General features: G+C 41.5%; 3 protein-coding genes across 6 annotated transcripts; 2 read left to right on the top strand and 1 right to left on the bottom strand.

Annotated features, from left to right (window-relative positions):
• Positions 1–1,346: 1,346 nt before the first annotated feature.
• itpa (inosine triphosphatase (nucleoside triphosphate pyrophosphatase)) lies at positions 1,347–3,181 on the bottom strand. Its single transcript, XM_029499834.1, has 8 exons — positions 3,096–3,181; positions 2,885–2,942; positions 2,733–2,797; positions 2,572–2,645; positions 2,455–2,486; positions 2,223–2,335; positions 2,074–2,150; positions 1,347–1,854 (listed from the first exon to the last, which is right to left on the bottom strand). The coding sequence occupies exons 1-8, from the start codon at positions 3,156–3,158 to the stop codon at positions 1,722–1,724; spliced, it is 615 nt and encodes a 204-aa protein (XP_029355694.1). The 5' UTR covers positions 3,159–3,181; the 3' UTR covers positions 1,347–1,721.
• mettl13 (methyltransferase 13, eEF1A lysine and N-terminal methyltransferase) lies at positions 3,019–7,393 on the top strand. Of its 2 annotated transcripts, none has more exons than XM_029499833.1 (9): positions 3,019–3,311; positions 4,142–4,414; positions 4,496–4,964; positions 5,074–5,273; positions 5,354–5,543; positions 5,774–5,938; positions 6,081–6,293; positions 6,659–6,790; positions 6,961–7,393. In XM_029499833.1, the coding sequence occupies exons 2-9, from the start codon at positions 4,247–4,249 to the stop codon at positions 7,251–7,253; spliced, it is 1,830 nt and encodes a 609-aa protein (XP_029355693.1). In that variant the 5' UTR covers positions 3,019–3,311; positions 4,142–4,246; the 3' UTR covers positions 7,254–7,393. The 2 variants fall into 2 exon arrangements, with proteins under 2 accessions (XP_029355693.1, XP_029355692.1); XM_029499832.1 differs by having other exon boundaries at positions 3,304–3,559.
• Positions 7,394–7,842: 449 nt separating this feature from the next.
• Positions 7,843–26,914, top strand: dnm3a (dynamin 3a). Of its 3 annotated transcripts, XM_029501076.1 has the most exons (22): positions 7,843–8,458; positions 10,305–10,378; positions 10,835–10,984; positions 11,089–11,292; positions 11,459–11,557; positions 12,189–12,349; positions 12,427–12,569; positions 12,668–12,803; positions 12,969–13,036; positions 13,150–13,288; positions 13,393–13,479; positions 13,601–13,671; positions 13,764–13,815; positions 14,708–14,734; positions 15,499–15,609; positions 20,234–20,343; positions 23,308–23,423; positions 23,603–23,613; positions 24,085–24,246; positions 24,651–24,874; positions 24,953–25,117; positions 26,523–26,914. In XM_029501076.1, exons 1-22 carry the CDS (start codon positions 8,298–8,300, stop codon positions 26,554–26,556), a joined length of 2,505 nt encoding a protein of 834 aa, XP_029356936.1. In that variant the 5' UTR covers positions 7,843–8,297; the 3' UTR covers positions 26,557–26,914. The 3 variants fall into 3 exon arrangements, with proteins under 3 accessions (XP_029356936.1, XP_029356935.1, XP_029356934.1); XM_029501075.1 differs by lacking the exon at positions 23,603–23,613 and having other exon boundaries at positions 23,308–23,416; XM_029501074.1 differs by lacking the exon at positions 23,603–23,613 and having other exon boundaries at positions 23,308–23,419.
• Positions 26,915–27,359: the final 445 nt, after the last annotated feature.

The raw sequence follows: 27,359 nt of genomic DNA, 5'->3' as shown, positions 1-27,359 counted from the left end.
TCACAAAAAAACTAAAACACCTTGTCAGAGGGAACAAATGTTAGATTGTATTAGCTTGTCCTCTGGTCTCACTCACAGGATGTGTCCGGTGTGGTTCCTGCTGAGAGATTTCCAGCTCTAGGGTCATTTATTATCCAAACGCTTTCTGCTATCACTGTTGTTTGCTCTGAATGCCACTCCGCTCTTCTCACATTCATAGCCCTCACCGCACATCCCCACTCTTTGGACTGCAGCCTGAACAACACACAGCTTCCCTGCCAAGTCTTGGAACCAGTCTTGGCCTCAAAGTGGTCTGTTGCTCTCATCAGAACCCAAGAGTCTCCCAATGCCCTACACATTTTTTCTCTTACTTCTTTCCAAGTCTATCTTTGCCAGCTTTTGGGAGCACTGAATATGGACACAATGGCAAACAAGTTGCAACAATTCCAGATATCTTTTCATATTATCTGGAAGATATTTTTAAGCGAGCCTGACTAATTTATCAGCTTAACAATATTATTGGTTGATATGAGCTATTTGCCAATTAATCGGTATTTCCGTTTATAATTAAATGACAAAAAAAGAAAAAGATGTTATGAATATTGTTGTTGTGTAGTTTGTCCTCTAGAGGGCACACCCCAATTAATTTTAGCCAACACATGAGAACGCTACAAATGCCAACATTCAGCTGAGCCAGTGAGAGTCAAGCTGAGATGCCCACAATGGAGATCAACTGTGTTCATGGTAAGTTGATACATTACTCAAATAATGATAGACATTCTCCATCCTATCTTCGCTTTGCTGCAATTATTTGAGTATGGAGTCAAACATCAAAATGATGTTACACCTCTGGGTAGTTGAGTAGTGTAGGCTAAGCTGGCAGCAAACTTAATTGATTAGGGTTTAAGTTTATTTAGTAAATGTATTTATGAAATATTATTGCAGTTCTAGCAAGTAAACAAATAATGGTGCAATCATTTCCCCCTCATTAAATATAAAATGTTCCAGCAGCATGCTTACGGCAGCTTATCCTGCTTTTCACTGCTAAATGCTAAAGATTATCAGCAAAGACAGCAAATGTGTTGTTTTGTAAAAGACTGCTAGTATGAATGAATGTTTGTGTTTATCTTATTCTATCTATGAATGAAGCAATATGTCTGTAACTTGTATGTGTCCAGGTACAACAGGTGCATTGAAATTATGCAGAGGAAACGTGTAAACAACCATGAGCTGTATCTAGAACAGCCAGATGTGCCAGGATCTGGCACCAGTTGTACCTTTGCTCAAAGTACTATTTATGGCAATAAAAAAAAGGTTTATTTTCAAAGAGCATTATTTTGGTGAAGACTCAAATAAATACACATAAATGGTAGGGAAAAATCTTTATATGATACAGTTCTGGGAAAAAATTAATATTGGTTGATATATCATTATTGTTTTTTAAATCAAAATTTGATATGCTCAAGTGATTAAAAAAAATTACCAAAACTACAAATCTGCAGTCATTACCAAGGAGAACGTTAAACGGTAATTATAAATAAGCACAGCGTTTTGTCAGATTTAAGGGAAACATTATGTCTCACATTGTTTCCAGCAGATTCCACACAAATCCTACAAATCCACAGTACTATTCTGTTCAACAAGAAAATGGCTTAATGTGAAGGTAGAGGTCTGACAATACAGCAGATAACCTGGTGGTCTGAGGTTTGATGCTAAATCTGCAGCTGACCTAAAATAACAATTTATTCCTCCTGCCTCTTCTTTTTGTTCCGTGGTGAGGTGCTGTTAGTTTGAGAAAAATGTGCAGACATTGCAGCCAATGCCCGGTAGCGATGAGAGATTGTATTCTTCACTTCTTTTGTTAGTTCAGCATAGCTGCAGATGAGAGGGAAGAAATAAATAGAGTATAAATATATTTTTCTCCCCAGAGTCAGTTCTAATTAATTTTGATAACCAAACACAGAGGCACAGCATAAGGTAAAATAAATCATCACAATAATGTGTTACAGTGAATCTATTGTTGAACTTCCCATTGAAAGTGTGTTACCCACTGACTCCCCCTTGTGACATCTTTCTAACACAGCTCTCACTCACGTTTCTTCATATCCCTCCGGCTGGAAGCAAGGATCCCACCCAAAGTCTCGAGATCCACGGGGTTCCACAATGTGCCCCTAAAAAAACACCAAGAGAAAAGTGTGAATAGTAAATAACACAAAGACACAGACACAGACTGAGATTCTGACCTCTGTTTTCCCTCTAAAGAGCTGCACCGGTTCATCTTTCCCAGCAGAGAAGGCAAAAGTGCAAAGAGCCCACGCCGATTTATCTGAAAATCCAGCTAGGAGTTTAAACAGGCCTAAAACAAAATAAAACAAATTTTTTTGCAAGATTAGCGATACCGATGCTCTACTTTTCTATCCAGTCCTAACGGTCTCTCACAACATCTCAGCAATGGTTCATTTATCATGCACTTACCCTCCGGACCGAGTTTATCCAGGAACCATTTTCTGCACAAACAGAGTTTAGTTATGATTGCTGTTCATTAGCACCAACACAGATAAAAATGGATTCATGGCTGAAAAAGACACTAACATGTAAGGACCGGGCAAGCCTCCCAAAGCCTTGAAGCACAGACAGGTGTCCTCTATGATGACTGGCCCATCGATCTACAGGTGAAAAACAACCAAAATAGATCCATCAGTGCCATCACTCTACAGACAGCATAGGTAAAACCATACAAACAGTTCATATACCTGCCGTGCAGCCTCCTTACACTTCTGGATGGAAATCTCATCTGGTTCTCCCTGGTACTCTGGCACTGGGCGAATTAAAAAAAACTGTTATATTAGCGATGATCGCCTGAAATTGTACGTTTTATTTGTAATACGCTTTGGATACTACTTACAATCAATCTTTTTCGACAGTAGCTGGAAGGGAAACGTGTCTCCCAGGATCTGAGTGACCTGGTATGTGTGGAAAAGGAGGACTTATTTATTTTTGGCAAGTGAAACACGAGAATCGTGGATTGGATTACAAGTGAACCGCAAAGTCTGGAAAAGAACCGACACAAAACATGTTTATTTCTTGCGCCCGAAAAATTCATGCTTAGCTCTAACCTCTTCGAGTTTTTTTGCATTTCCAGTGACGAAAACTACAGACCTCCTCGCCGGCACAGACATGATGAACAAGACCCGGAGGCTTTTGGAAACCGGACTCTGTACTTCCGGGACAGCGGCGGCCAATAAAATCTACCCTACGTTTGCAGCTCCGCCTACTAATACAAACCACCAATCGGAGAGCGGTACTTCCAACCAAGACGTCCGGGTTGAACGGTCAGTGTGAGGTGCCATGTGGGGAAATTGTTGTAAACAGGCCTTAACGGTGTAGACCGAAACGTTTTGAGGGATTTTAGCTGGCTGGCTGGACAATGAGCCTTTTACCTCGCACGGCGGAGGAGTTCAGCTCGGCGGAGTACTGGGAGAGGTTCTTTAAGAAGCGCGGGGGAAAAGCTTTTGAGTGGTATGGCGACTACAACAAACTCTGCGGCGTCCTGCATAAATATATCAAAGTGCAAGATCAGGTAACGGTGTTGGTTGGGAAACCTGAAGGACATAGTCAGGTCCTATAGTTGTGTAGAAGTGGCATCTCACCGTTTTACTATTGTAAGTGTGAATGTACAAACAAGTGTCTTGGCCAATTATTTTGTTTGGCTGTGGAAAGGAGCAGTAGTAGTAGAAATTTTCAGATACCTAATTTTTAGTGTAGAAGCATTATATTAAAAGAAAGCACCATGCATACTCACTTACTGAAGTGATGCATGATGCAATATATTAAAAAAATAGCAAAAATATGGCATTGTAATAATATTTTATGATACTCGATTGCTGAAATTACAAAATGAACATGTAAGTGCAATTTCACTAATCAAGATGAATCAGCTGGAGTCAGTTCAGTCTAAGTGTTATATTTTTTGGGTAGCTAAAACTACAAACAAACAAGAAACAATGAATATAAGTTTTTAATACTACTCTTTAATATAATATTTGAATCTGTAACGTAGCAAATACTATAAACTGTAGTTAACTAGGCACCCAAGTAAATGTGTTCAACTACTTTGCCACCACTATGAGTGACAATAATTGAGTATGTTCCTGTTGCTTAGGTGCTGGTGGTCGGTTGTGGAAACTCTGAGCTGAGTGAACAGCTGTATGATGTTGGCTACAAACATCTGACCAATATTGACATCAGTGAAACGGTGGTTAACCATATGAACCAGCGTAATGTTGAGCGCCGGCCAGGCCTGACCTTCCAGCAAGTGGATGCCACCCAAACTCCGTATGAGGATGCCAGCTATCAGGCAGCGTTGGACAAAGGCACGCTGGATGCAATGGCATCTGAAGAGGAAGGAGCTTTGGCCAAGAGCATGCTCACTGAGGTAATAAACCAGTTACTCAGAATCCCTGTCATAAGCAAGCATCTTTCTTTTCTCCTTAAAGTGATTTACTTGTGTTTGCAGGTGGGCCGTGTTCTCCGTGTTGGCGGCCGGTATGTCTGTGTGACACTGGCCCAGGAGAGTGTGATTAAGTTGGCTGTTGAGCACTTTGTACAGCTGGGGTGGGCAGTAAGGCTCCACTGTCTGCAGGAGGAAAGTAGAAAAGAAGAAGATTCCTTTCCTCTACCTGTCTTTGTTCTGGTCTGCACCAAGTTTCGTCAGCCAATGCCTACATCTATTCTGGAGATTTGTCTTGGGGAGGATGGAGCCCCAATGCGTCTCAAACAGGTTTCAGAGTTGTTGTCAGCTGTGAGGGAACATCAAGCCTACTCTGTCTTGAGGAAGAGGCTCCGAACGGATACAGATGCCACCTCAAACTTGTCACTCACACTCTGCCACGCCAAGACTGGCCTTCCCAGATACACACTTACAGTGCAAGATGCTTCCCCAGGAGCCAAGGTGCCAAGGACAAACCACTTTGCTATATTTATTGGTGAGCTCTCCTGCTGCCTTATCATTTGTGTATCTTTTTATGTAGAACTCATCTCTTGTGTTCATGTGTTCACTTCTGATGGTTTTTGTTGACTGATCTTCTCTGTCAGTGCCTCAAGGCAGTGAGACGGCTTGGCTCTACAGCTCCTCTGAGGGGCGAAGGCAACTGGCAGCCAGTGCCAACTTTCGACGCCTGGTCATTGTGGCAATGCACAGGAATCAGGAGTACACAGACATACAGGCTGTCCAGTCAGAGCTCTCACCAATGGTGATGGACCTGGCTCCTCCGGGTATGCCTGCCAACCAGCAGGTAAACACTCATGCATAGACTTTTAAAATGCTCTTTTATACAAAAAACAATTTAACCATTCTCTCTCTGTCCCAACTCAGGTGCCATTCCTGTCAGTAGGAGGTGACCTGGGTTGGCGAGAGGAGGTCAGCAGGGGTGTAAGTGAGCTGAGTGGAGAGTACTGTGTGGAGAATGTCAAAGGAGAAGATGGAGAGCTGTATCGCAGACTTGTTTTCCTGTCTAATTCTGCCCTTGTCCAGTCAGAGAGCCGTCTTGTCTCCTCAAACACCAGTCAGTTCACGGTCCCTTTCTTTCAGTTAATTATGTCATTTTTTTTCTCTATGATTGACTATTAAGTAACCAATTAAACCTTACCAACAATATATTGACAATAGTCAATATCAGGATAGAATGAATAAGTAACCAACAAGAAAGAAAGAAGCAAACATTGAAAAGGAAAACATACTGTAATGGGTTTTATTTAGGGAAATTTTAACCAATGACTGTCTGTGCCCTTTCAGCCTCGAGTCAAAGAAAGAGGAACAAAAAAAAGACCAAGCCACCAGCTCCAACAGTCATATCCTTGACCTCTCTGTCAGTGGACAGTGGCTTCCTCTGCTGTGCTCACCATGAAGTCATGGTAGCTGGCCTTGCTCTGCTTGGGGTGGGAACTCCAGAGAATAAAGGTCAGTTTACACCCATTTTGCACAGCCAATTTGATGCAGTCAAGGAAGAAGAGAAAACAAATGCAGATTGTCACCCACAACCTTTTATCATCCCTGTCTCTGATTAATGCAATTTTTCTTCCATTTCTATCTCCCTCCATAGGAATCCGACTGTCAGTACTTCTTGTGGGTCTTGGTGGAGGAGGCCTGCCTCAGTTTTTGCGGGAATTTGTGCCAGATGTTACTGTTGAGGTTGTTGAACTAGATCCTGTAGTCCTGGAGGTGGCAAAGGAATGGTTCGGATTCAGACCAGATGACCGCTTGACCGTCACTCTTGGAGATGGCCTCGAACGCATTTGTGCCCTGGAGAAGGAAGGTAAGGGAAGGAGTAGTCAACGAAAAGGCTGCTTAAAGTAAATTTACACTAGTGATTCTTTTAATATTTACCCCAGATGCAAACAATTTAAGTAATACTCTGTTATGATTAATGTTTTTATCAACACTGCTTGTGCTACTGTGAGAAGTGAAAGAACAGAAATCAACAGCTTAGAATTAGAGGAAACATCCCAGAGACTCAACCACATGCTTGGGCCTCTGTGAGACTCAGACTCATGCCTGGACTGAGCCCAAGATCAGCCACTAGCAGATGTATCAGATTAGTTAACATAGTCAAGATCTTTTATTAGAGGTCTTCAACAGTACCAAGACATTGTCCTTTTCTTTTCTTTTTTTTTCCTGCAGGTGGACATTTGTTTGATGCCATCATGTTTGATGTAGATAATAAAGATAGCACTGTAGGTATGAGCTGTCCCCCTGCTGCCTTTGTGGAAATGTCCACCCTGATGAAGGTCTGCAGCTTGTTAACTCCCAGAGGTACAGTATCATAACTATTTTTTTGTGAAATACCTGTAAATAAATTAAACAGACAATTGATGAGCCACTTCCTTTTCATGGCCTTAATTAGAAATGCCTTATAACTGTTCTGTATTTTGTCTATATTTATTTGTTTTGGACCTTTTTATCTCTCCCTGCACTTCACCCAGGTGTGTTCATATTGAACCTTGTGTGTCGTGACTCGGTCTTGAGAGCAAGCGTACTGCAGCGAGTGAGTGCTGTATTCCCCAGCATCCTATCTCGAAAGATTGATGGAGAGGTCAATGAAGTCCTTCTGTGCTCTCATGGAGAAACCAAGACTTCAGATGCTGCTCAAATCATTCCATCACTGAACCAAGCAGCAAAAAATCTACAGAGTGCACTGAGCTCTAACAAGACTGGAACCACCAATAATCCACATATTAACATCGTAGAGCTGTTAAAAGACCTCAAAGTAGAGTAAAGTTTGAAGGGGGCAGGTAATTTCAGACATGGTGAGGATAATGAAATATGAGAATAATACTTTCACTTTGACTTTGCTATTGAGTGGCATTTAATGAAAAGTAATATGTGCAACATGCAATCACAAGTAAAGAACTTTTAGTCTTACATCTGACTCTGAATACACTTATTATTATTATTATTATTATTATTATTATTATTACTATTATGATTATTATTAGTATTATTATTGTTGTTGTTGTTATTGCCATTTCATCTTTAAAAGTAGCCTTTAGTTTCTCTTTCACCTGCTTGTAGTTTCCAGCGCACAACATGGTGCTCACTGACTCCGGCAGAGCCAAAGAATGTAACAGTGTTATTTACAGTAGATGAATCGTCCACTCTGGCTCTAGTTGCAGCCGCGGGGCGCAGCCCACTCTGGATGTGTGGGATTTTAAATAGCTCCAAGCAGTGAATACTTGCCCGGTGTCTGATAAACGGAGCTCCTTTCATAATTGGCTGCGAAGTAAATCTGTCTGCTTCATAAGGGAGCTGCCGAGTTAAAATTTGCGGAGAGCCGCGCATGCGCAAAAAACAAACAAAAAAAAAAAACTTGATCCCGTTAGCTGTCAAAGCAGACTTTTTTTCCTCTTGTTTATGGATCCAACTCGCCGCAATCTCTGGAAAGATTAACTTCTCTAATGGGCCCGGAGAACGTGTCGGGAGGAGGGAAACGAAAACGACAGGCCACAAGCTTTTGGTTGTGAGTAAGTCAGAGCGTACATAGCCAGCCCTTTTCCAAGTGTTGGGAATCGGGAACGCCGACTTGGGCTCCACCGTCGTTACCAGAAGCTCAAACGGTAACGTCCTAACTGACGGCTGCGGAGGTCTCGGACCTTTTAAGAAGTTTCCGTAACCCTTTCGAAACCAAAAAAAAAAAAATCAGGTTGTGTACATTTGAGGAATGAACAGCGTACAGAAAAGTACCCAGTGACTGTGTCGTTCACTCTATGGAGCGGCGTAGCACAGAACCGGAGGCAGACAGGGTTTAAGTAACTGCGTTGCGATGGGCAACAGCGGGATGGAGGAGCTGATCCCGCTGGTCAACCGGCTGCAGGACGCCCTGAGCAGCGTGGGGGAGAGCAGCAGCTTCCACCTGCCGCAGATCGTGGTGGTGGGCGGCCAGAGCGCTGGGAAAACCTCCGTCCTGGAAAACTTTGTGGGCAGGTAAGCCACAACACAGTCACCTCTGAACGCCACTCACCCTTTTTCTAATTAAAAGAAACGGGTGCTATTTTACAATGCTGCACCTTTTTCCTTTTTAACCAAATTTTAACCAACCATGGTGCAATACTGACTTTTTTTTTTTTTTTTTTTACAAAATGAAATGCTCTTACTTTACTATACTGCACCTTTTATCCCGATCATCTCCATTAATAACAACAGCTGAATTAACATTAATAGATGCATTGCGAATGCTTTATATATCAGTGTAAAGCTGTGAAAACCCTTCAGACGACCACTGTAACCAAACATGATGTAATGTTGTGTGCTCACACAACATTATATGTTATGGCCTGCAGCCAGCACCAACGAAATGGCTTTATTCCTGTCTGAAGTGGTGGATGTCCATATGACAGTAACCAGAGCACTAGCTTATTACACAGACACGCTCTGGAAGCAGGTTTATTTATTTATATAGTGCATTTCATACACAAAGGGAATTCAGTGTGCTTTACGTAAAAAAGAGAGAAATCAAAACAGCGCTGAAACAACAGAAGATCGTGTTAAAAGATCATTATGCAAGGACGTGCATAAAATCATAACCATAATACGATCTTAGAAAATCAAATAACTAAAGTAAACTGATTGACAGAATATGCAGCATTCTGGATAAGTAAAAAAAAAAAATTGTAATAATAACAGTGGGTTTCATGCATAGGCGCACAAGAAAAGAAATGTTTTTAACCTGGGTTTAAAAGTGTCAACATTTGGTGCGGTGGTAACTTCCAACTTTGTTCTGATTGTTTGCAGCTAAACAGCTAAATGCTGCTTCTCAATTTTTAGTCTAGAGTAGCTGACCTGAATCAATGGATCTAAGATTCCTGCTATTCTTTAATATATCTCAGATGTATTCAGGTCCCGAACCGTTCTGTGACAAGACATGATCTCCAGATTAACATAGCTCTTAAATAGTAATGAAATGAAATGAAAACTGAGCTGAACAGAGCTTTGTTCAGTCACACCTCATTCTGACCTTTTAAAGATTTCATGGTGCTAAAAATAATGCCGCCCACCCATGAATAACATGTTTGTTTGAGAAAATATTTAATATAAGTGAGATAGGCTGGTGTACAATGATGAGAAAGAAATTTCCAGATTGTTAGAAATAATGATAGTGGTCAAGACAGTAGTTTCTTAGTTTCCTACAGTAATAGACAGGACAGTGAAACTCTGTTATCAGAAGGGGACCAATGCATTGTCCCAAGGAATCCAAGCCTTAATTGGAAGCACTTCCAGGAACTGTAGATGGCTGTTAATGCTTGCTTTCCTGAGTGTGTATTGCTATTTTATCTCATACCTCAGTTCTTTGTCTCAGCCATGACTATGTTATAAAACCCCCTGTTGCCAGTAGTCTGATCCGGGACAGGATGTAGTAAAACAAACTTCCTGAATCAGATTTTAATAGGAAAGAGGAGGATCCTTTATTATTTTTTCCACTGCTATCTGTTGACATTACATTTAGGTTGTAGCTTTCATGTCTGACAGGGCTGATACTATGGCAAAACATTTTTCAACCATCTAAGACAAGTTTTATTTTGGATTTGTTGGAATCCAAACTGAAACTAATGCAAAGGTGACTCCCCCTTCTTTCAATGCTTTATTATGATAGTGTCTGATTTTATAAAAAAAAAAAAAAAAGAATGTTAGACTATGTGTGCAGATACAATGGAGAAAGTATTTAAATACAGGGGTAGAATGGGAGGTGTGAGGTAAATATTTCAGGCCAAGAATATATTATGTATGAAATTAAATACTAGTGGCATATGCGTATGTGTGTCTTCTTCAACAGAGATTTCCTTCCACGTGGTTCAGGAATTGTCACTCGCAGGCCTTTAATCCTCCAGCTGCATATTGCAAACACAGGTGGGTAAAATGCACTTAAAGTCTCTCACTGTAGTTTTTTTTTACTTGATTTCATTTCATTCTGTGTTTTTTAAAATTGCCATTAGATGGCAGTAAGTTATTTAATGATGACTGAGTCTGAGCAGTAAATAGTACTGAGACTGCTATCACATGTTTAGAACAGATTGTGTTCTGTTTTTGTGGCCCTCTAACTTTGCTGCAGAGAGGCGTAATCTCTCATACAAACTCAGATTGATTTTGGAAAATTACAAAAAACAAAACAAAACACATCTGTGTTCTATTATACAGTGTTCTTAAGTCTTGACACACAAATAATTAGCATTAAAGCAATTATCATTTTTGTGTCTTATGCAAACTTGATGTTCAAAAGCACCCCCAAGCACTCCCTCCAAACTAATGATCATGAAATTAATGTTGTATAACAGAGATTTTATACTTGCTACTGCGTTTTTCCAGAATATGGTGAATTCCTGCATTGTAAGGGAAAGAAATTCACAGACTTTGATGAGATACGCAAAGAGATAGAGGCGGAGACAAGCAGGCTCATAGGGTCTAAGAAGGGCATTTCTCCTGTCCCCATCAATCTACGGATTCACTCACCACATGGTAACACACATAACATAGCGCAACAGAATATAACTGCTGCCCATCCACATACTTTTCTGCATGTTTATTTGTATTCTTCTGTATGTGCACATATATGCTTGCAGTGCTAAACCTCACTCTCGTTGACCTTCCTGGGATCACCAAGGTGCCTGTAGGTGATCAGCCAGCAGACATTGAGTACCAGATACGAGACATGATCATGCAGTACATCTGTAATGAAAACTGTCTCATCCTGGCTGTAACACCAGCCAACACTGACCTGGCTAACTCTGATGCACTCAAACTGGCCAAAGATGTCGACCCACAGGGTAATGTGGATGTGTGTATATTCTGTGAATGCATCTCTACAAGTGTCCTTTATGTTAATTTATTTTCTCAGTATTGCATTTCTGTTTGCTGTGTTGTTATTTATTGTCACTCGCAAATTTTAAATCAGATTTGATCTTTAAATGATGTGTCTCGTGTCCCATTTAGGCCAGCGGACTATTGGTGTAATCACTAAATTGGACCTGATGGATGATGGAACAGATGCCAGAGAAATACTGGAGAACAGGTTGCTTCCACTACGCAGAGGTGTGCTGCTATCAATGTTTATGACATCTATGTTCATGATGATAAAATTGAACCATCTATCTGTATTCTCACAACACTAAAAGTTCTTTGGACAGGTTTAACATTATAACTATGATTGTTTTCACCGCTGAGAACCTCAATCTCAGCCAAGCTCAAATATGTACTTTAGTTTGATATTTTATATGAGATTGTAGTGAGTGAGTATATTATAGTTAGATAGATAGGCAGTAAAAAGGGTAGGAAGAAACAAGAAGGTCCAGCAGCAGCGTACAGTGAAGTTGAAGCACCACCAGGTGCATGCTCCTTCATGCTTCTCTTAAGCCCATTGAAAGAACTGCCTTTATGGCAGCTTAAAGCTGAACCACAAGATATGGAGCCTGGTACAATTACATCTTTTTGCCTGTTTCATAGCACCTGCTTAGCTGTTGCACAAAGACATTAATTTTCTGCCTTTATAGCTGCACTTGCATAATTATCAGTTTGGATTGAGATCCGAATGATTTATCGAAAGACATGAAAATGCCATTTAAGTCTGTCTTACACACTCAACACTCCTTGATTGTTCCTTTTTGTCTTATTGTCTTTAAGCAATGACATGCTCTTCACTTCCTTTTCATATCCTCCTCACCAGGTTATATAGGGGTGGTGAATCGTAGTCAGAAGGACATCGATGGGAAGAAGGATATTAAGGCAGCTCTGCTTGCAGAGAAGAAGTTCATCCTATCTCATCCATCCTATAAACACATGGCTGAAACGATGGGCACGCCATACTTACAAAAAATACTCAACCAGGTTAAAAATGCACACATATACATAGAGGAGTAAATACATTGCGTGTATGAACTGCAACTGATAATTTTTGTTTGCAGCAACTAACAAACCACATCCGGGAGACTTTGCCAGCTTTCCGTAGCCATCTGCAGGGCCAGTTCCTGGCTTTGAAAAAAGAGGCTGAGGAGTACAGACAATACAGTCCTGCTGACCCTGCACGCAGGACCAAAACACTGCTTCAGTCAGTCACTCATTCATTTTGTGTATTTGCCAATTTATTCTCTTCCAAATTATTTTATTGTTAGTGTTTCTCCTGAACTGTCAGTTTATGTCTTCCAGGTTAGTTCAACGCTTGGCCGTTGATTTTGAGAAACTAATTGAGGGCTCAGGTGACAAAGTAGACACTGTCAATCTGTCAGGAGGTGCTAAGATTAATCGCATCTTCCACGAGCGATTCCCCTATGAACTGGTCAAGGTGTGTGTGTGTGATTATGTGTATATTTTTTGTATGGTAATGTTTTTTGCATATGAACACTTGATGTCGATTCATATCTTATGTAGAACTCCTATGCACCTCCACCAAGTAGTTTTGACAGACAGTGTAATGTATTTTTCATTTATTTATTTATTTATTTCTCAGATTAAATGTGATGAGATGCAGATGCGAAGAGAGATCAACTATGCCATAAGAAACATCCACGGTGTCAGGTGTAGTACTGCATTCTGAGCATAACTGTCAAATGCTTTTGTATCATACCACTTTTTGTTCTACACAGAAAATCTCCTTTTAATTTTTTTTCTTCCTTTTTCTTTTCTTATAGGACAGGTCTGTTCACTCCTGACATGGCATTTGAAGCCATTGTGAAGAAGCAAATATCAAGGTTAAAAGGACCATGCATGAAATTAATTGGCATGGTTGGTCAAGAACTGACCACCACAGTGTACCAGTGTATCAACAAGGTATGAAATCGTGTGTGTGTGGTGGTGGTGGGGGGGTCATATATTTGTGCAACATACTACACAGTTCAAGATGTTAAAACAGCCTTCAAATTTTCTTCCTATAGCTCAGCTCCTTTCCCAAACTTCGAGATGAGACAGAGAAAATCGTAACGACTGAAATTCATGAACAAGAGAGTAAATGCAGAGAGCAGGTCATTTACAAGCTTTTGCTAATTCTGTTCACAAATCCTTTCACATAGTTTTTGTCACTGAGTTATTACATTTTGTGAAGTTTGGATTCAGTTAGTATTTTTGTACTTATGCTCTGTTCAGGTCTTGTTGCTCATTGACATCCAGCTTGCCTACATAAATACTAAACATGAAGACTTCATTGGCTTTACAAAGTTAGTAACCTCATAATTTTTTAAAAGTTAATGGACTAAGAAAATTTTTGCAAAGTAACTTAGTAAATAAATGTTGTTATCCTCCCCCTCAGCACCCAGCAGATGAAAGACCAAAGCAATAAGACAGGAAAGGCAGGAAATCAGGTGAGACTTTCAATGGCACTGTAATGTTTAAAACAGGTGTCAGAGAGTAAGACTGGAGCAGGGAAATGACTTCTTAACCTTGTTAACCATGGTAAATATTAATGGGGATGCCAAGACACATTAATCTATCTGCTGATCAAAAGGTTCGACCCATTGGTGTGGGTCAATTTCAACAATCATTGTGATATTCCTTGAAATTGAGGGAAAAAAAATGAATGATCTGTAGAGGATGTCACTTTTGTTAAGTGTAAAAATAGATAATAATATCCTGAAATCACCCAATAATGAACCCTCTTATTTTATCAGCATCACCGTCACACCAAAAAGTAAGCCAGGCTATACACTTGAAGACTTCTTTAACATTATTCTTATGTGGAATTGTCTTTGTCACTTTTAATTCAAACATATTTGTGTCCCCATGTCTACATGACAGTGTACTACTCTTAGATAATCACATATACAGGTGTAAACCCAGTGACTAGGTGAATCCCAAATTTTGAATGTGCCTGGGTGTAAACTAAACCTTTCCCATTCACATTGAATTTGATTTTTTTTTTTATTTTCATATCACCCCCCATGTGGTATGCATTAATCAGTATTAACAATTTTCATAGCTGCAGATAAATGGGAGATGTTAACAGTAGTGCGTTTTAATCACAGTGTAACAGTAATTGCCATTTGATATTAATGTCAGTGTCATCCCCAGAGTTAAACAGACACACACACACACACACACACACGCGCTCACACAGACACACAGACACATACACACACACGCTCACACAGACACACACACACACACACACACACACACACACACACACACATATATATATATATATATGTGTGTGTGTGTTTTTAATTTTACTTTACATCTTCTTTTTCTCTCCAGGGTGTGGCTTCTCCCTCAAGTCTAATAGTAGGGGACCAATCACAATAAATCTACTTTCTCACTGCTGCCTCTTCTGGACATATGTGTGGGCAGGAGTAAAGCTTATGGGTTGTGGGCTGGCATACTACTAATTGCAGCAAACAAGCACTCTGGCTTGTTAGGCTTTTAAATCTTGCTTTTTTTTGCGAATGGCAGTGCTAATGATACAGCGGTAATGTTTCAAACACTTCTTCTAAATTACAGTTTGCAGTATTCTCTGATTCCTCAGCCTAATAACATTCCCCTTCAGCAGTTTCCCTGCACCGTAAATATGTGCAGGTATTATATAATATTTTTTTTAGTCAGCAGGATGCTTTTGTGATTTCTTGTTAACTTTATATTACCTCATACCTCCTGGCCTCTTACTCGTCTTATTCATCACACATCGTTTTTCCAGTTTGTTTTTTTATTAGTTTTGTTGCCATGCTTTCTGTATTTTCCTTTAACTCTATCCAATCTTCTTCTTTTTGACCAAATATGTCTACTTGTCATCACTTTCAGTGATTGCCCCATGGCTGCGTGATCTGCAACATTTTTCACAAATGTCTTACCTGGAAAAAAAATATATATTTTTTTCCTCAACTGTCAACTTTCTCCGAACTTTTCTTTATTTTCAGCTGCAAGATTCGTCATTCTGTGACCTGCTTTGCATACTTTCATAGGAGTTATATTGTGTGTCTAATTGACCATAACCCTGTCTGAGATGATGATATCCTGTCCTCTTGGCTTTTTACCTTTTGACTGTTGTACAGGTCATACACAAAGGTTGGCTGACCATCAACATGGGCATCATGAAAGGTGGAGCCAAGGAGTTCTGGTTTATTCTCAGTGCAGAGAGCCTCTCATGGTTCAAGGATGATGAGGTGAGGCTAAAACATATATCTAATACCCTTTCTTTTTATCACAGAGTCATAATGTATAGTCATGCCCGAAATAAGAAACTCAAAACACAAGATACACAGGTGTTATCACATGTTTATTGAAATATATTTTTGTTTGGAAGATTATGTTAATTCTGAAGTTTACAGATAATGAAGTAGTAGAGGGGAAAATATTTCATCTGTTGATAGTGTCATCACAGTTTTAGTTAAAGCCCATAAAAGAAGAGTTAACCCTTGGTTCTGATGTCAGTGGGGCTGCCATCTGTCTGCCTGTCTGTGCCTGCTGTACAGGAGCAGAAGGTCTGCACAGCAAGTGTAGACAGGCAGACACACCACAACACTCTTATCTTGTCACAGCTGATGTCATAGGGTGAGGACAGGGCACAATAGAGGACCTTAAATCAGAAGAGGAGTGTCACAGCATATGTACATGGATACAAACAAGCACATGTAAACAGTCACATCCGGATGAAAATGTTATAAACAAATGCAACTTATTTGTGTAGTGTTTGTCAGACATCATTGAGTGGTTTGTAGGAACAGGCTGTAGAATGCTTTTACAAGGTTACGCACTAAAATGGCTAAAATGGGGTGTGCTGTGGCTAAAGCTGAACACACAAACTATGTCTTTATGGGAGTTTTGTGACATATTGCACCAGGAAATTTGTAACAAAGAAACAAACATCTTAACTCCTTTCCTTGTTTTCTTTATGATTCTCTCCTGCTACCTGGCCCTGCAACTGAGCCCCTCCATTTCCCCCATTCATTCCTTTAATGACCCCTCCCCATTCGCCCCACTCTCCCCCTTTTCTTCCCCTATGGGAGTTCAGGCATTTGGAGCAGCTCACTCTGACACAGCTGGAGTTGCCCCAAGCCAAACTAAGACATACAGACATGCATGCACAGACACACACAGTGGACAGGCTGTATACAGTATACAGAACGCACGCAGACTCTGATGTAAACAAACTGGTATGCAAATAGTGGAGAAAAATATACACTCATTCAGACAGACACATGGCCGCTTTTAAGATAAACACTGGATTGCTTAAACACGGTGTTCCCAGACACGGCCTCAGGCATGCATCTTATCCACTCAGTGTTATAGCTTTCCTCTCAGTGTCATCCACTTTCTAAGCATTTACAAATCAGGACCCAGACTTCGCACATCTGGCAAATATCTGATGAAAGCCAACCGTAAAAATGTTTTTGCTGTCTGAAGATCACAATGTGACACGCACAGTATACACCACTCCAATGATAAAATATTTTCTTTTAAATTGTTTTCAGTGTGACTTTTTGATACTCCTCGCAGATCCAAACTATCTTGGTAGAATTATCAGCTGTTTATGGGTTTATGAGCCTAAGTGCTTTGTCAGTCACCCGTATTATTACAGAAGATCAGATCTACTGCCTTTCCACATGCATCTGTTTGTGCGCACACACACACACACACACACACACGCAGAGTCACACCGGCCAAACTTCTGCTTCTTCTCTCTTGCAGTTCCCGCTCTCTCTCTCCCCGCCCACACTACCTCCACAGACATTTCTTTTTTCTTTGACTGCTTCCCTCCTCCCTCCTCCCATTTATTTTCTCTTTCTTTACCTCTGGTGGCCTTTCCTTTTCCTTTCTCTGCCTTTCTCTGTCTGTTTCTTTCTTTTTTCTCTTTCTTCCTCCCCCTGTCTCTCCCCCTCTCTCTGTCTCTCTCTCTATCTTTCTCCCCCTTTCTGTGGTTGGCAGTCTCCCTGGGACTGTGCACATTCCTGGCTGGAAAATCTGAAGCTTTGTCCAAACACCAGCTTCCAAGATCTGCCCAGAGAAATCCCACATGGCAGTTTCTACACTGCAGAACTCCCCCTTTAACTCCCCCTCTCTACTCCCAACTCCTCCACAGGCTCTCTCACATATTAACCCCCCACCCTCCCCTCTTTCCATCCTTGTGTGGATTGCTTCCTTATACTCCAACTCTTCACAATTTTTAAGACTGTGGAGCACATCTTCTCTCTGTGTGCTGCAATATTTCTATCCTGTTCTGACCTTAAATCGAGAGTGCAGCACAATAATTCAGACTTTAATCTCCACAGCATACTGAACAAAGATAAATTCCTTCACCCCTCAACTGCCAGGGCTCCACCAGGCAGCTTGAAGAAAAACAGACGGGTCATGCCTATACACTTAATCTACACCCCCCCCCTCCCCGTGTGTGTGTGTGTGTGTGTGTGTGTGTGTGTGTGTGTGTGTGTGTGTGTGTGTGTGTGTGTGTGTGTGTGTGTGTGTGTGTGTGTGTGTGTGTGTGTGTGTGTGTGTGTGTGTGTGTGTGTGTGTGTGTGTGTGTGTGTGTGTGTGTGTGTGTGTGTGTGTGTGTGTGTGTGTGTGTGTGTGTGTGTGTGTGTGTGTGTGTGTGTGTGAAGAGAGAGGCCTGTTCCATATCACAAATCCATTAGTCTATATGAAAAGGTGGCCAATTGTAAGACATCACATACATCTTGGATGTATGGTACGTCATAACCAACTGCACAAACACACACACCTGCCAAAAAACTATGCAGTGTCAAAAGAAACTCAGTTAATCAGCTTGTTTGTAGCTAGATATTAGTGAAACAAAAGTCACTCAAGGTAGAGCATCTCCCTCTTGAATATGCTGTATATGAACATCGCTGTCTTCAACACGTATCATCCGCCATTAAAAAAGATACTTAATTCAGACAGATGCTACAAAATGGATGACACCAGTCAACAGACTGGTAGAGAGGTGATCAATGTGTCTGAAAAGCTGGTGATAGCAAATGCACATTGAAAGACTTGCGCACAGCTGCATGCAAGAAACACCCGAGAATAGTACACACTACATTTGCACAGAATACATGCATATTTTGACGTTGTCCTTGGTCTAACCGCGGAAGCACTTCCTTGCACAGTCTAACCAATGTGCAGACTACTGTACACCAGTAAGATCCTGAACAGGTAGTCTGAACACTGGGATGACGGAGCAGGACACTTTCTCTTTGGACTCGCCTTTTCCGTCTTTGGATGTTTGCTAACAGTCCTGCCCATGGTGGAGGGTAGTCAGCAAAAGGTTTCCTCTGTTATTGTCTTCTTTCTTATCCTGTCTTAGTGCTGTTTCACAGGGTGAGGGGTCGCACACGTTCATCAGACATCCACTCCTATGGGTGTCCCTCCTTTGGAGATGTTAATGGACCTTGAGTCAGGCATCCGCAGGCGTAGTATCCAGTCTTGACGTGGCACATTCACTCATTCAACTAGGGATCTGCCTTGTTCACTTGGGGAAGGCATAAGGAAATAAGGGGAGTGAGAGTAGGAAAGAGATTTAGGGAGGAACTTAACAGCCATATATGGGTTGATGGGACCCATGGGGAATCAACTTTGGAGTGGTCTGCAGTTTCTCCCCATTTCTCCTACACACTCAGTCCTGCTCTATGTTCCTCAGCCCTTCCTCATCTGCTCTACTCCCTCTATACATCTATCCACCTCTATCGCTCCTCTTCTTCTCTTCTACATCTCTACTTTCTATTTCTACCCCATCAGAGCAGAGTATACTCTCTCCAATCTCCTCCCCCTCTGTCTAAAGCGATCCCAGATGTTGCTCGATGGGCGCCAATCGCGTTCTGTCATTTTTTTTTTCAGCCTACATTACAGGAAGTGGGCCCCTTTGGAAAAAAGGAAAGAGGAACGAAGGAAGAGAGTCGAAGGGTTCAGGGGAGCACTAAGAGAGGAAAATGTACCACCATCACACTTACAACTACCACGTGTACACGTGCTGTACCGCAGGCACACATGTGTATGCACACACACCAACACCATCAGGGAGTTTTGGGACACTCTCCCGGACAGGCACGATGACCTCTTTTCTGTGGTAGTCACCCGTCCTGATGTCCCTTTGTTACCTCATCCGTGGCCATAACCAACCTTTCCTGAAGCCCACCTCTCACAGCTTGAGAGAAGGATGGAGCAGGCCAAGGAAGGGAATTGGTGGGGGGCTTCACTTTAGGAGAAATGTTGTGTTAGAGCTTGAGCCTGAGTAATGACTTTCACATGTGGAGCCGGCCTCTCTCCCTCTTTTTTTCATACCCCTCTCATTCCCTCCCTCCTTGCGCTGTTTCTCTGCACCCTGCCTCCATACTGTCTGGTTCTCTTCACTCGGGTCACCCCACTCCTCCAACTGTTCTCTGTCATTCATAAGTCCCCGTGGTGATGACAGACTATAGACTTATGGCATCTCTTTCTCATTCTCTCTCTGTCTTTCATTGTCTCTCTTTCACTTGTTAGTGGGTTGTTAATGTTAGTCAAGCTGACAGGCAGACGCATTATCTAATGTGAATTCAGATGCTCTGCTAGCGTAATGTTCCACACCTCCTGCTCACTTCGATGTCTGACACTTTTCCTTCTGCAGCTCGAGGCCCTTCTTTCCTCTGCAGATGAAGACTGAAATGTATTTACTATATCAGTCACACAACTATTTTAACTAAACCCCCTCATCTTTAGCCTCAGTTGTTTTTTGCTGTGTGTTACCTCTTTGCAATGCCATATTTTATTCTGCATACCACTGTCAAACTTTATCTTTCTGTATTCCTTCTTTTCCAGGAGAAAGAGAAAAAGTATATGCTCCCTCTGGACAACTTAAGGCTCAGAGATGTGGAGAAGGGCTTCATGTCCAGCAAGTTTGTCTTTGCTGTCTTCAACACAGAGTCAAGGTTTGTGTTTGTGTGCGTGTTTGGTCAGTGAGTGTATGTGAATAAAAAAAACAGAGCGAGTTCTTGTCAACTGCTTTTAGGGATATTTTACAAGGGTGAACACTTGGAAGGAAGGGATGGGATGTCAGAGTGGTGTTTTGTCCTTCCTTTGACCTCTTCCATTCAACTTTGCCACTCAAACTGAGAGGATATCCACTGGGTACTGCAGCTGGTGTAGTTTTTTTTGTTTGTTTTTTTTTTAGTATATGCCAGGCTGTTGAGGGCAGAACAGGGTTGAAGTTTTCTGGGTGTGTGTGTGAAACAGATCGAAAGAGACAAAGAGAGACCATAAGAAAGGAAAGAGAGAGAGTGTGTGTGTTTAAGAGCTGGTGCAGACCCAACGCCTGGCTGATTGTACCAGAGCATGTGGGCTTTGTTTATAATTCTGTGCGAGGCTGCATTCAGACACACAAACTGGATGTGTGTGTGTGTGCATGGGTGTGAGTGCGCATGTGTGTATGTGCCTTTGCCAATGTGTGTGTACAGACCACAGCATACCGACGGCAGGCTCATTAAGCAGCTAATCAAAGCCAGAGAGCTTGGATCAGAGATGGGGCTGCTCTTGTTTGGAAAGAATTGCTCGACTCACCACAAAAAGGAGGGAGAGTGAAAAACTGGAAGGGTTGAGAAGAGAAAGAAAGCGGGAGAGAGTATTAGAGCCATCAGCCAGGAATGTGTCAAAGACTGTCCTATGGTGCCCCCCCACCCCACATGCTCCCTAACTCTCTGTTTCTCTTTCTCTATTTGCATGTGTGTGTGTGTGGCAGACATTGCAGTGGTTTTCTCCCTGTCTGACAGTAATCAAAAACCTCAGGAAACTCGTCGAATCTGAAGCAGCGAGGGCTCTGCAGAAATTCCTCACAATGAGTGAAAAAGAAAAACTTTGGCCATGATATATGGGCAGAATAGGAACAGGGACAAGAGAAAAAAAATCTGCACAGAGATCAATTTGAATGTGTGTTTAATTGTGTGTACAAATGACAGTATTCTGATTTTAGTGTAATAGCATTCTAGTATTGTCATCTTTGGCCTGGCTCCGTGTCTGTTAGCCACCACACCCTAACTTAGTAGCCTCACCCATCCTTGCCCAGCTATAAGCTCACTAACATGAGCATGAGCCCATGCCTTGATCTTTCTGTATGGTTCTCTGCGGCTGCAGCATGTCTGTTCTTTTTCCATTTTTGTTGTCTTTCATTCTCACACACACAGCGTTTTCACATATTTGAGGTTAATTGCTATGTGTTCTGAATGTGAGAAGGGAACAACAAAAGGAGGAAAGAAACAACTGAGTGATTAAAGAAAAAATGCTTAACAGATGGGCCCCAGCCTGCTCCAGATCCTTTTCTTGTCTTCTACTTTTCTGTGCTGCCTACACAGCCGAAACACAGAGGTCCTATGACAATGTGAAGGGGAAAATGACGTGAAAGGCAGAACAGATAACAGTGAGAAAAGAGATGATATAAATAAGGGGATTAACGGCAGCATGTCAAACATGGCAGAGAAGTAGGTTTTATTAGTTGCTTTTTTTTGGTATTTCCCATGTATGTCTGTAGTTATATGTATGCATCTATCTGCCTTGTTTGCTTCATGTGTGCTTGTTACGTCCATAATATTTGTAAGTAAATTGCACTTTCTTTGCCTTCTGAACTACAGCTGACCTAAACAGTTCAACATTTTTTATATTTAATCTGTGATTCCCTACATGGGCTTCACCACTGTGGGTGTGGACAAAGCCCAACAGCCTGTGTCACCATGCTATCATGGCATTTACACAAGATGTGGAAGTAGAACTCAAGCCAGCCAATAAGTCACATAGGTCAGCATACATTACAATAGACCAGATGATTATACTGCTAATGTTTGACATGGACATTATTTGACTTTCCGCCTTTTTCCCCATGAAGTTAAAGAGTCTATTAATGTGAATCACATACAAACTTATTAACAGGAAGGAGAAGGAAATTAAGCTGTTTTCATTCATTCATCTGTGTACTATCGCTTATCCGTTTCTGTGTCACAGGGGTGCTCGAGCCCATCCCAGCTCACAGTGGGCGAGGACGGGGTACACCCTTGACAGGTTGTCAGTCGATCATAGGGCCATTAAGCTGATTTTTTTTTTTTTTTTTTTTAACAAATAGAAGGGTATCAAAATAATATAAGTAAAATCAACATTTTTACCTAATTATTATTTTGTGAAAATGATTTTTAAAAATGCCATTACAGAATAAATAGGTTAGTATCTGGCAACGTATTAGGTTCTTTAATGGCTGTACATATTGTACACACAGACAACCTTGTCTCATCAAAATTTGACTAATGTACAAGGTCGCTGAAGAGCTGTGTGAAGGGCGGGCAATTAGAAATTAGAACACACCGAAATCATCCATGTGGCTATGGTACATGTTTTACTTTTAATGTCTTAAATACGCTGGATACTAACTCATAATAGGTAATTGCCTTCATCTTAAAAATAACAGTTCTCCAGTGGTAATTAAATTGGAAGATACTGTGGTACTTCTCTATCCCACAAGATGTACGGAGAGGCTTGTTTCCAGTGGGAGTGAAAGAGGAATCAGCCGGCAGCTGAACATCATTGGTGCACTGAAAAAATCCCACAAATTGTGACCAAAACTCCGGCTGCATCACCTTCACTGAGTTCAGAGGAAAAACCATTACTAACATTACTTAAGGTTAAGTAAATGCTTTAACATTGAGCACTGCATGTGATAATGTTACAACCTGTGTATGATTTTTGGTATGAGGTATGCGGTAGGTTAACCACTAGATCGGTCTTGGTGTAATTGTTTAAAGTATGCAAATTTGTGTTTTGTTTTGTTTTTTTACTCTGTTTTCTAGAAATAGTGTTAGTCTTGGCTTGGAAATTCCATCTTTGGAGCCGTCTAACAACATTGCAATGTATTGCAGGAACGTGTATAAGGATTACAAATGCTTGGAGTTGGCGTGTAACTCTCAGGAGGAGTTGGACAGCTGGAAGGCTTCTCTGCTACGGGCCGGAGTCTACCCTGAGAAAGTCGCTGTTAGTACTGTGACCCTACCTCAACTTAATGAAATCCATCCCTGACCTTAGGTGCTGGGAGCTGCACCTGTCTGCACCTTACCTTTTTGTCATGCACACTTTTTGCCTTTGCTAACCTTAAACCCTGGCCATAACCCCTTGCCCCTTTCCCTCAATGTTCCCCCTTCTCTTTCCCTGCCAAAGTGAAAAAGCAAGTCCCCCACCCCTTCCATCTCGCTCTGTTGTTGGCTCTTCAGCACAGCATTCTTGGCCCATGATGTCACTACAATATGTGCGTATGTGTGTGTGTGTGTGTGTGTGTGTGTGTGTGTGTGTTCTAGTCTGTTTCTAATCAGCAGTTCCTCGTCCCTCACCCACTCCCCCTTTTCTTTCTTATCCACTCCTCCTGACCTCCCTCTTTTTTATTCCATCTATTTTGCTCTCCCCTGTTCCTATTACTGTGTTGCTATGCTTGTTTTTGTCAAAATCACAGAATAGATGACAAGATTTGGGAATAGACAATCTTTATCACCTCACACATCTGTATCAGCATTAATCCACCAGCCGCCTTATTTTAGCACACTAAGGCTGTACACTAAGGCTACACTTCAAGTCCTTAGTTTAAAACAATTTCAGAGCTTTAACGGGACACAGAAAATTCTTCCCAACTCTATTTTGTTACCTAGGCGGATAAACATGGAAATGGAGCTCCTGAAAACTTCACAGACCCCCAGCTGGAGCGTCAGGTTGAGACCATTCGTAGCCTGGTTGACTCCTACATGAGCATCATCCATAAGACCATCAGGGATTTGATGCCAAAGACCATAATGCATCTTATGATCAACAGCGTAAGCTAACCAGCCCATACTCTGAACTGTTAAATCGTTTTCCTTTTTCTGTCTGTCTCTTAAATTTTTATCTGTCTCCAGCCAAAGGCTCCCTCTCAGCTCAGCTACCCTGCTTTTTCTGTCTTTGTCTATAAAGTCTCTTGAAATGATTTTGTTTAGTAATAATCTTTGCATAATTTGGTCTCTAGAATTCGTTTCTTTGTCTATCATGCTAGTATTCTCAGTTTGGAATGCAAATAGCCTGTTTTCCAATGACATGAAGAAGAGAAAAAGGGAAAAAAAAATAGATAATTTTCACCACCCCTGAAAGAGTTTAGAATCATAATTTCAATTCTAGGTAAAATATCACTTTACAAAGTCTAACATTTTGACTTGTTACAGCTGTTAATAATCCCTCTCCATAGGTGAAGGAGTTCATTAGCTCTGAGCTCCTGGCGCAGCTCTACGCTCTGGGAGAATGCTCAGTACTGATGGATGAGTCACCAGAGCAGCAGAAGCACCGGGAGGAAGTGCTTCGCAAACACGCTGCCCTGAAGGAAGCACTCGCTGTTATTGGGGAGATTTCCACCTCTACCTGCACCACCCCTCTGCCTCCACCTGTAGACTCCTCATGGATAAAGTCCTCCAGGTACAAACGAGCGCACACTGACACATAGATGCATCTTGGAAACATTAAGGATCACTTAAGGATCTCTTCTCCACTCAGTCCAAAGCTCGCTAACAACTCATCAACTGGTGCCAAGCAAGTGAGCCGTAGCCATGCCCCGCGTGCTCCCCGGGTGCCCACTCCAATTGCATCCACTGCTTTCCCCAGTACTGATGGACTTCAGCAGCTCCCTGGCCATTCAACTCATGTTCCTATTGTGCCAAGGTGACTATGGAACCACACAATAAGGTCCTGAAACCTGACTGCTTCCACAGTGATGACAACCAGGCTGTCACTTTTAAATACACTAGCATTTGTGCACTCATGCTCTTGCATACAATCAGACCTTACACCACAGAGGCGCAGAGGTAGAGGGAATTGTTATTTGAGCTGGGTGGGGGTCTGCTGGAAAATGTGTTTCTCATATTCTCTTTCCCATCAGCCTCAGTAGACAGGACTTCTCTCTGTGCAGCTTTCTACTGGAGCCAGAGACAACAGTCTGAGTACTCCGTCAAGTTTTCATCTTTCTCGTTCTGTGTCCTTCACCCCCCCTTTCTTTCTCTCTCTTAGTATGTATTTTGTTTTATTGCCCATCCCCAGTTTCCCTCATGCAATAACCAATATTTTTCCCTTTCCCCCTACTTTTTCTTGAACATTTCTTCACTTCTCCTCTTTCACTCTTTCTCCTCCCCTACTCCTGGCCTTTCTCTCCCTTTTCTCTCTGCCTCATTTCCTCTGTGCTCTCTAATGGTTCTTTAGGTTCTTTCCCGCATACAGTCTCCCTCTTTTCTAACTCTTTCCATCCAATGGGCATCCAATTGAAGGGACTACTATGAGTCTTTTCTTGATTTATTGTAAAGTCTGTTGACACTGCATACAAGCCCAGACATTTAACAATTATATATTATGTGACATAGTGCCAAACACGAAAACCTATTATGAAAAAGAGATCTACATGGCATTTATGACCAAGGAGCAACTTTGAATCAGAAACTTTTGAGTTCTCTTTTTTCACTCTAACTTTCCAATATTTTGTATTTTCTGATTTATTTTTTAGTAATCTGTAATAATCAATCATTTTTTATAATCCGTATTCACCAGTTTCCTCTCTCTTTAACAAACAACTACCCAACCCATGTTCTATACTGGGCAGATGTTTTCACGCCTTTCATGACAAGTCTCTGAGTCCAAGGTCAGCTGTCCTACTGTAAAGTATGCAAGGACCTATTACTTTTGTTTTCCCAAAACTATTCACTGAAGAACCAACATGCTGTTACAATGGCAGCGGAGATATGGGCTTAGATTTTAAGAATAATTTAGCAAATTATCCAGCAAATAAAGCCATCAAAATAGAATTTCTTTACACTTGAGGCTTCAATCAATAAATCCTAATCTGTGTTATAAAATAGAATAGACCCCATTGCTGTAGAATTGTACTTTGTTACTACATTGTTAGGACTGTTAAGAAAACTGGAGAAGACATTATCTTCAGAACCGCATGTTAAAACGGCGTGGAGGGGGATGCTTAGGTGGCAGTAAATGCTCATTTTCATAAGCATTAACATGCACGTTCTGTAAACATTATCTTGAATCATGTATACTAATATTTCTGACCTGATCTTATCTCTAGGAGGCAACCTCCAGCTATTCCGAACGTGAAATAGCATCACTTTATCTGGCTCAGAACTCCATTACCCATCTACCCCAGTGAGCCCTCAAGCTGCCGCTCTCTGAAGGCTACCCAGTGATACCTGTGACCTGTGTGAATGTGTAATCCAGCCCAGACACTATGCTGTGCTTCTTGCTGTCTCCTCTGGTGAGCTGCTGTCTACTACATTCACTGTCTTGAGTCTGTTTTGTGCATATCACAGGCCATGAATGATGGAATGTGCTTGACTGTCTGACTCTCCTCAAGTGCCTAAACTTTGTGTAAATAAAAGTTTCATTTTGATTTATTGTAATGAAAAAGAACACATATACATCATTTTTCTTTTTCTAAATAAACAGGCGTTTTATTTTTGACAACGGCTGCCTGATAATTTATTGTTTGAGAGCCTGAAAGGACCTGGATTTTTTTTCTTGTGTTTCCATTTAACTGGACTAAATTTTTATTCAACAGTAAAACATAATTTTCACCCTCATAAATTGGGAGTCTCTCATTTTCACCTCCAGAAATACGTACTTTTTATGGTGCGTGTTTAAAACCATATAAGTAGACTTTAACAGGGTCATTACTGAGGAAAAAAAAACTAAATATGAAACATCCCAACTGCGTACCAAACACTCATTCATTCATTCAGTGTGGCTGTGTGAGCAGGACGCACGGATAGATCCGGCTCGGCTCGGCTCGGCTCGGCAGCGACAGCAGAAAGCAGCCGACCCATTCCGGACTGAGCCGGGAGAAGGAGAGGTGGAGGTGTGACACCTAGCGCCCGCTGCACACTGTTGCTGCTCGGTCGGACATTGT

The sequence above is a fragment of the Echeneis naucrates genome, chromosome 4 (genome assembly GCF_900963305.1).
Source record: "Echeneis naucrates chromosome 4, fEcheNa1.1, whole genome shotgun sequence".
Lineage (NCBI taxonomy): Eukaryota > Metazoa > Chordata > Actinopteri > Carangiformes > Echeneidae > Echeneis > Echeneis naucrates.
This window is presented reverse-complemented; position numbering and strand designations above follow the sequence as displayed.

Excerpts from the sequence above, each read along its gene's own strand:
- mettl13 (XM_029499832.1), top strand. The coding sequence starts at position 3,407 with ATGAGCCTTTTACCTCGCACGGCGGAGGAGTTCAGCTCGGCGGAGTAC. Across the intron at positions 4,415-4,495 it reads CCAAGAGCATGCTCACTGAG|GTGGGCCGTGTTCTCCGTGT; the intron begins GTAATAAACCAG and ends TTGTGTTTGCAG. Across the intron at positions 4,965-5,073 it reads CCACTTTGCTATATTTATTG|TGCCTCAAGGCAGTGAGACG; the intron begins GTGAGCTCTCCT and ends CTTCTCTGTCAG.
- dnm3a (XM_029501076.1), top strand. The coding sequence starts at position 8,298 with ATGGGCAACAGCGGGATGGAGGAGCTGATCCCGCTGGTCAACCGGCTG. Across the intron at positions 11,293-11,458 it reads CAAAGATGTCGACCCACAGG|GCCAGCGGACTATTGGTGTA; the intron begins GTAATGTGGATG and ends TGTCCCATTTAG. Across the intron at positions 11,558-12,188 it reads GTTGCTTCCACTACGCAGAG|GTTATATAGGGGTGGTGAAT; the intron begins GTGTGCTGCTAT and ends CCTCCTCACCAG.
- itpa (XM_029499834.1), bottom strand. The coding sequence starts at position 3,158 with ATGTCTGTGCCGGCGAGGAGGTCTGTAGTTTTCGTCACTGGAAATGCA. Across the intron at positions 2,487-2,571 it reads GGCTTGCCCGGTCCTTACAT|AAAATGGTTCCTGGATAAAC; the intron begins GTTAGTGTCTTT and ends CTGTTTGTGCAG. Across the intron at positions 2,336-2,454 it reads GGATAAACTCGGTCCGGAGG|GCCTGTTTAAACTCCTAGCT; the intron begins GTAAGTGCATGA and ends ATTTTGTTTTAG.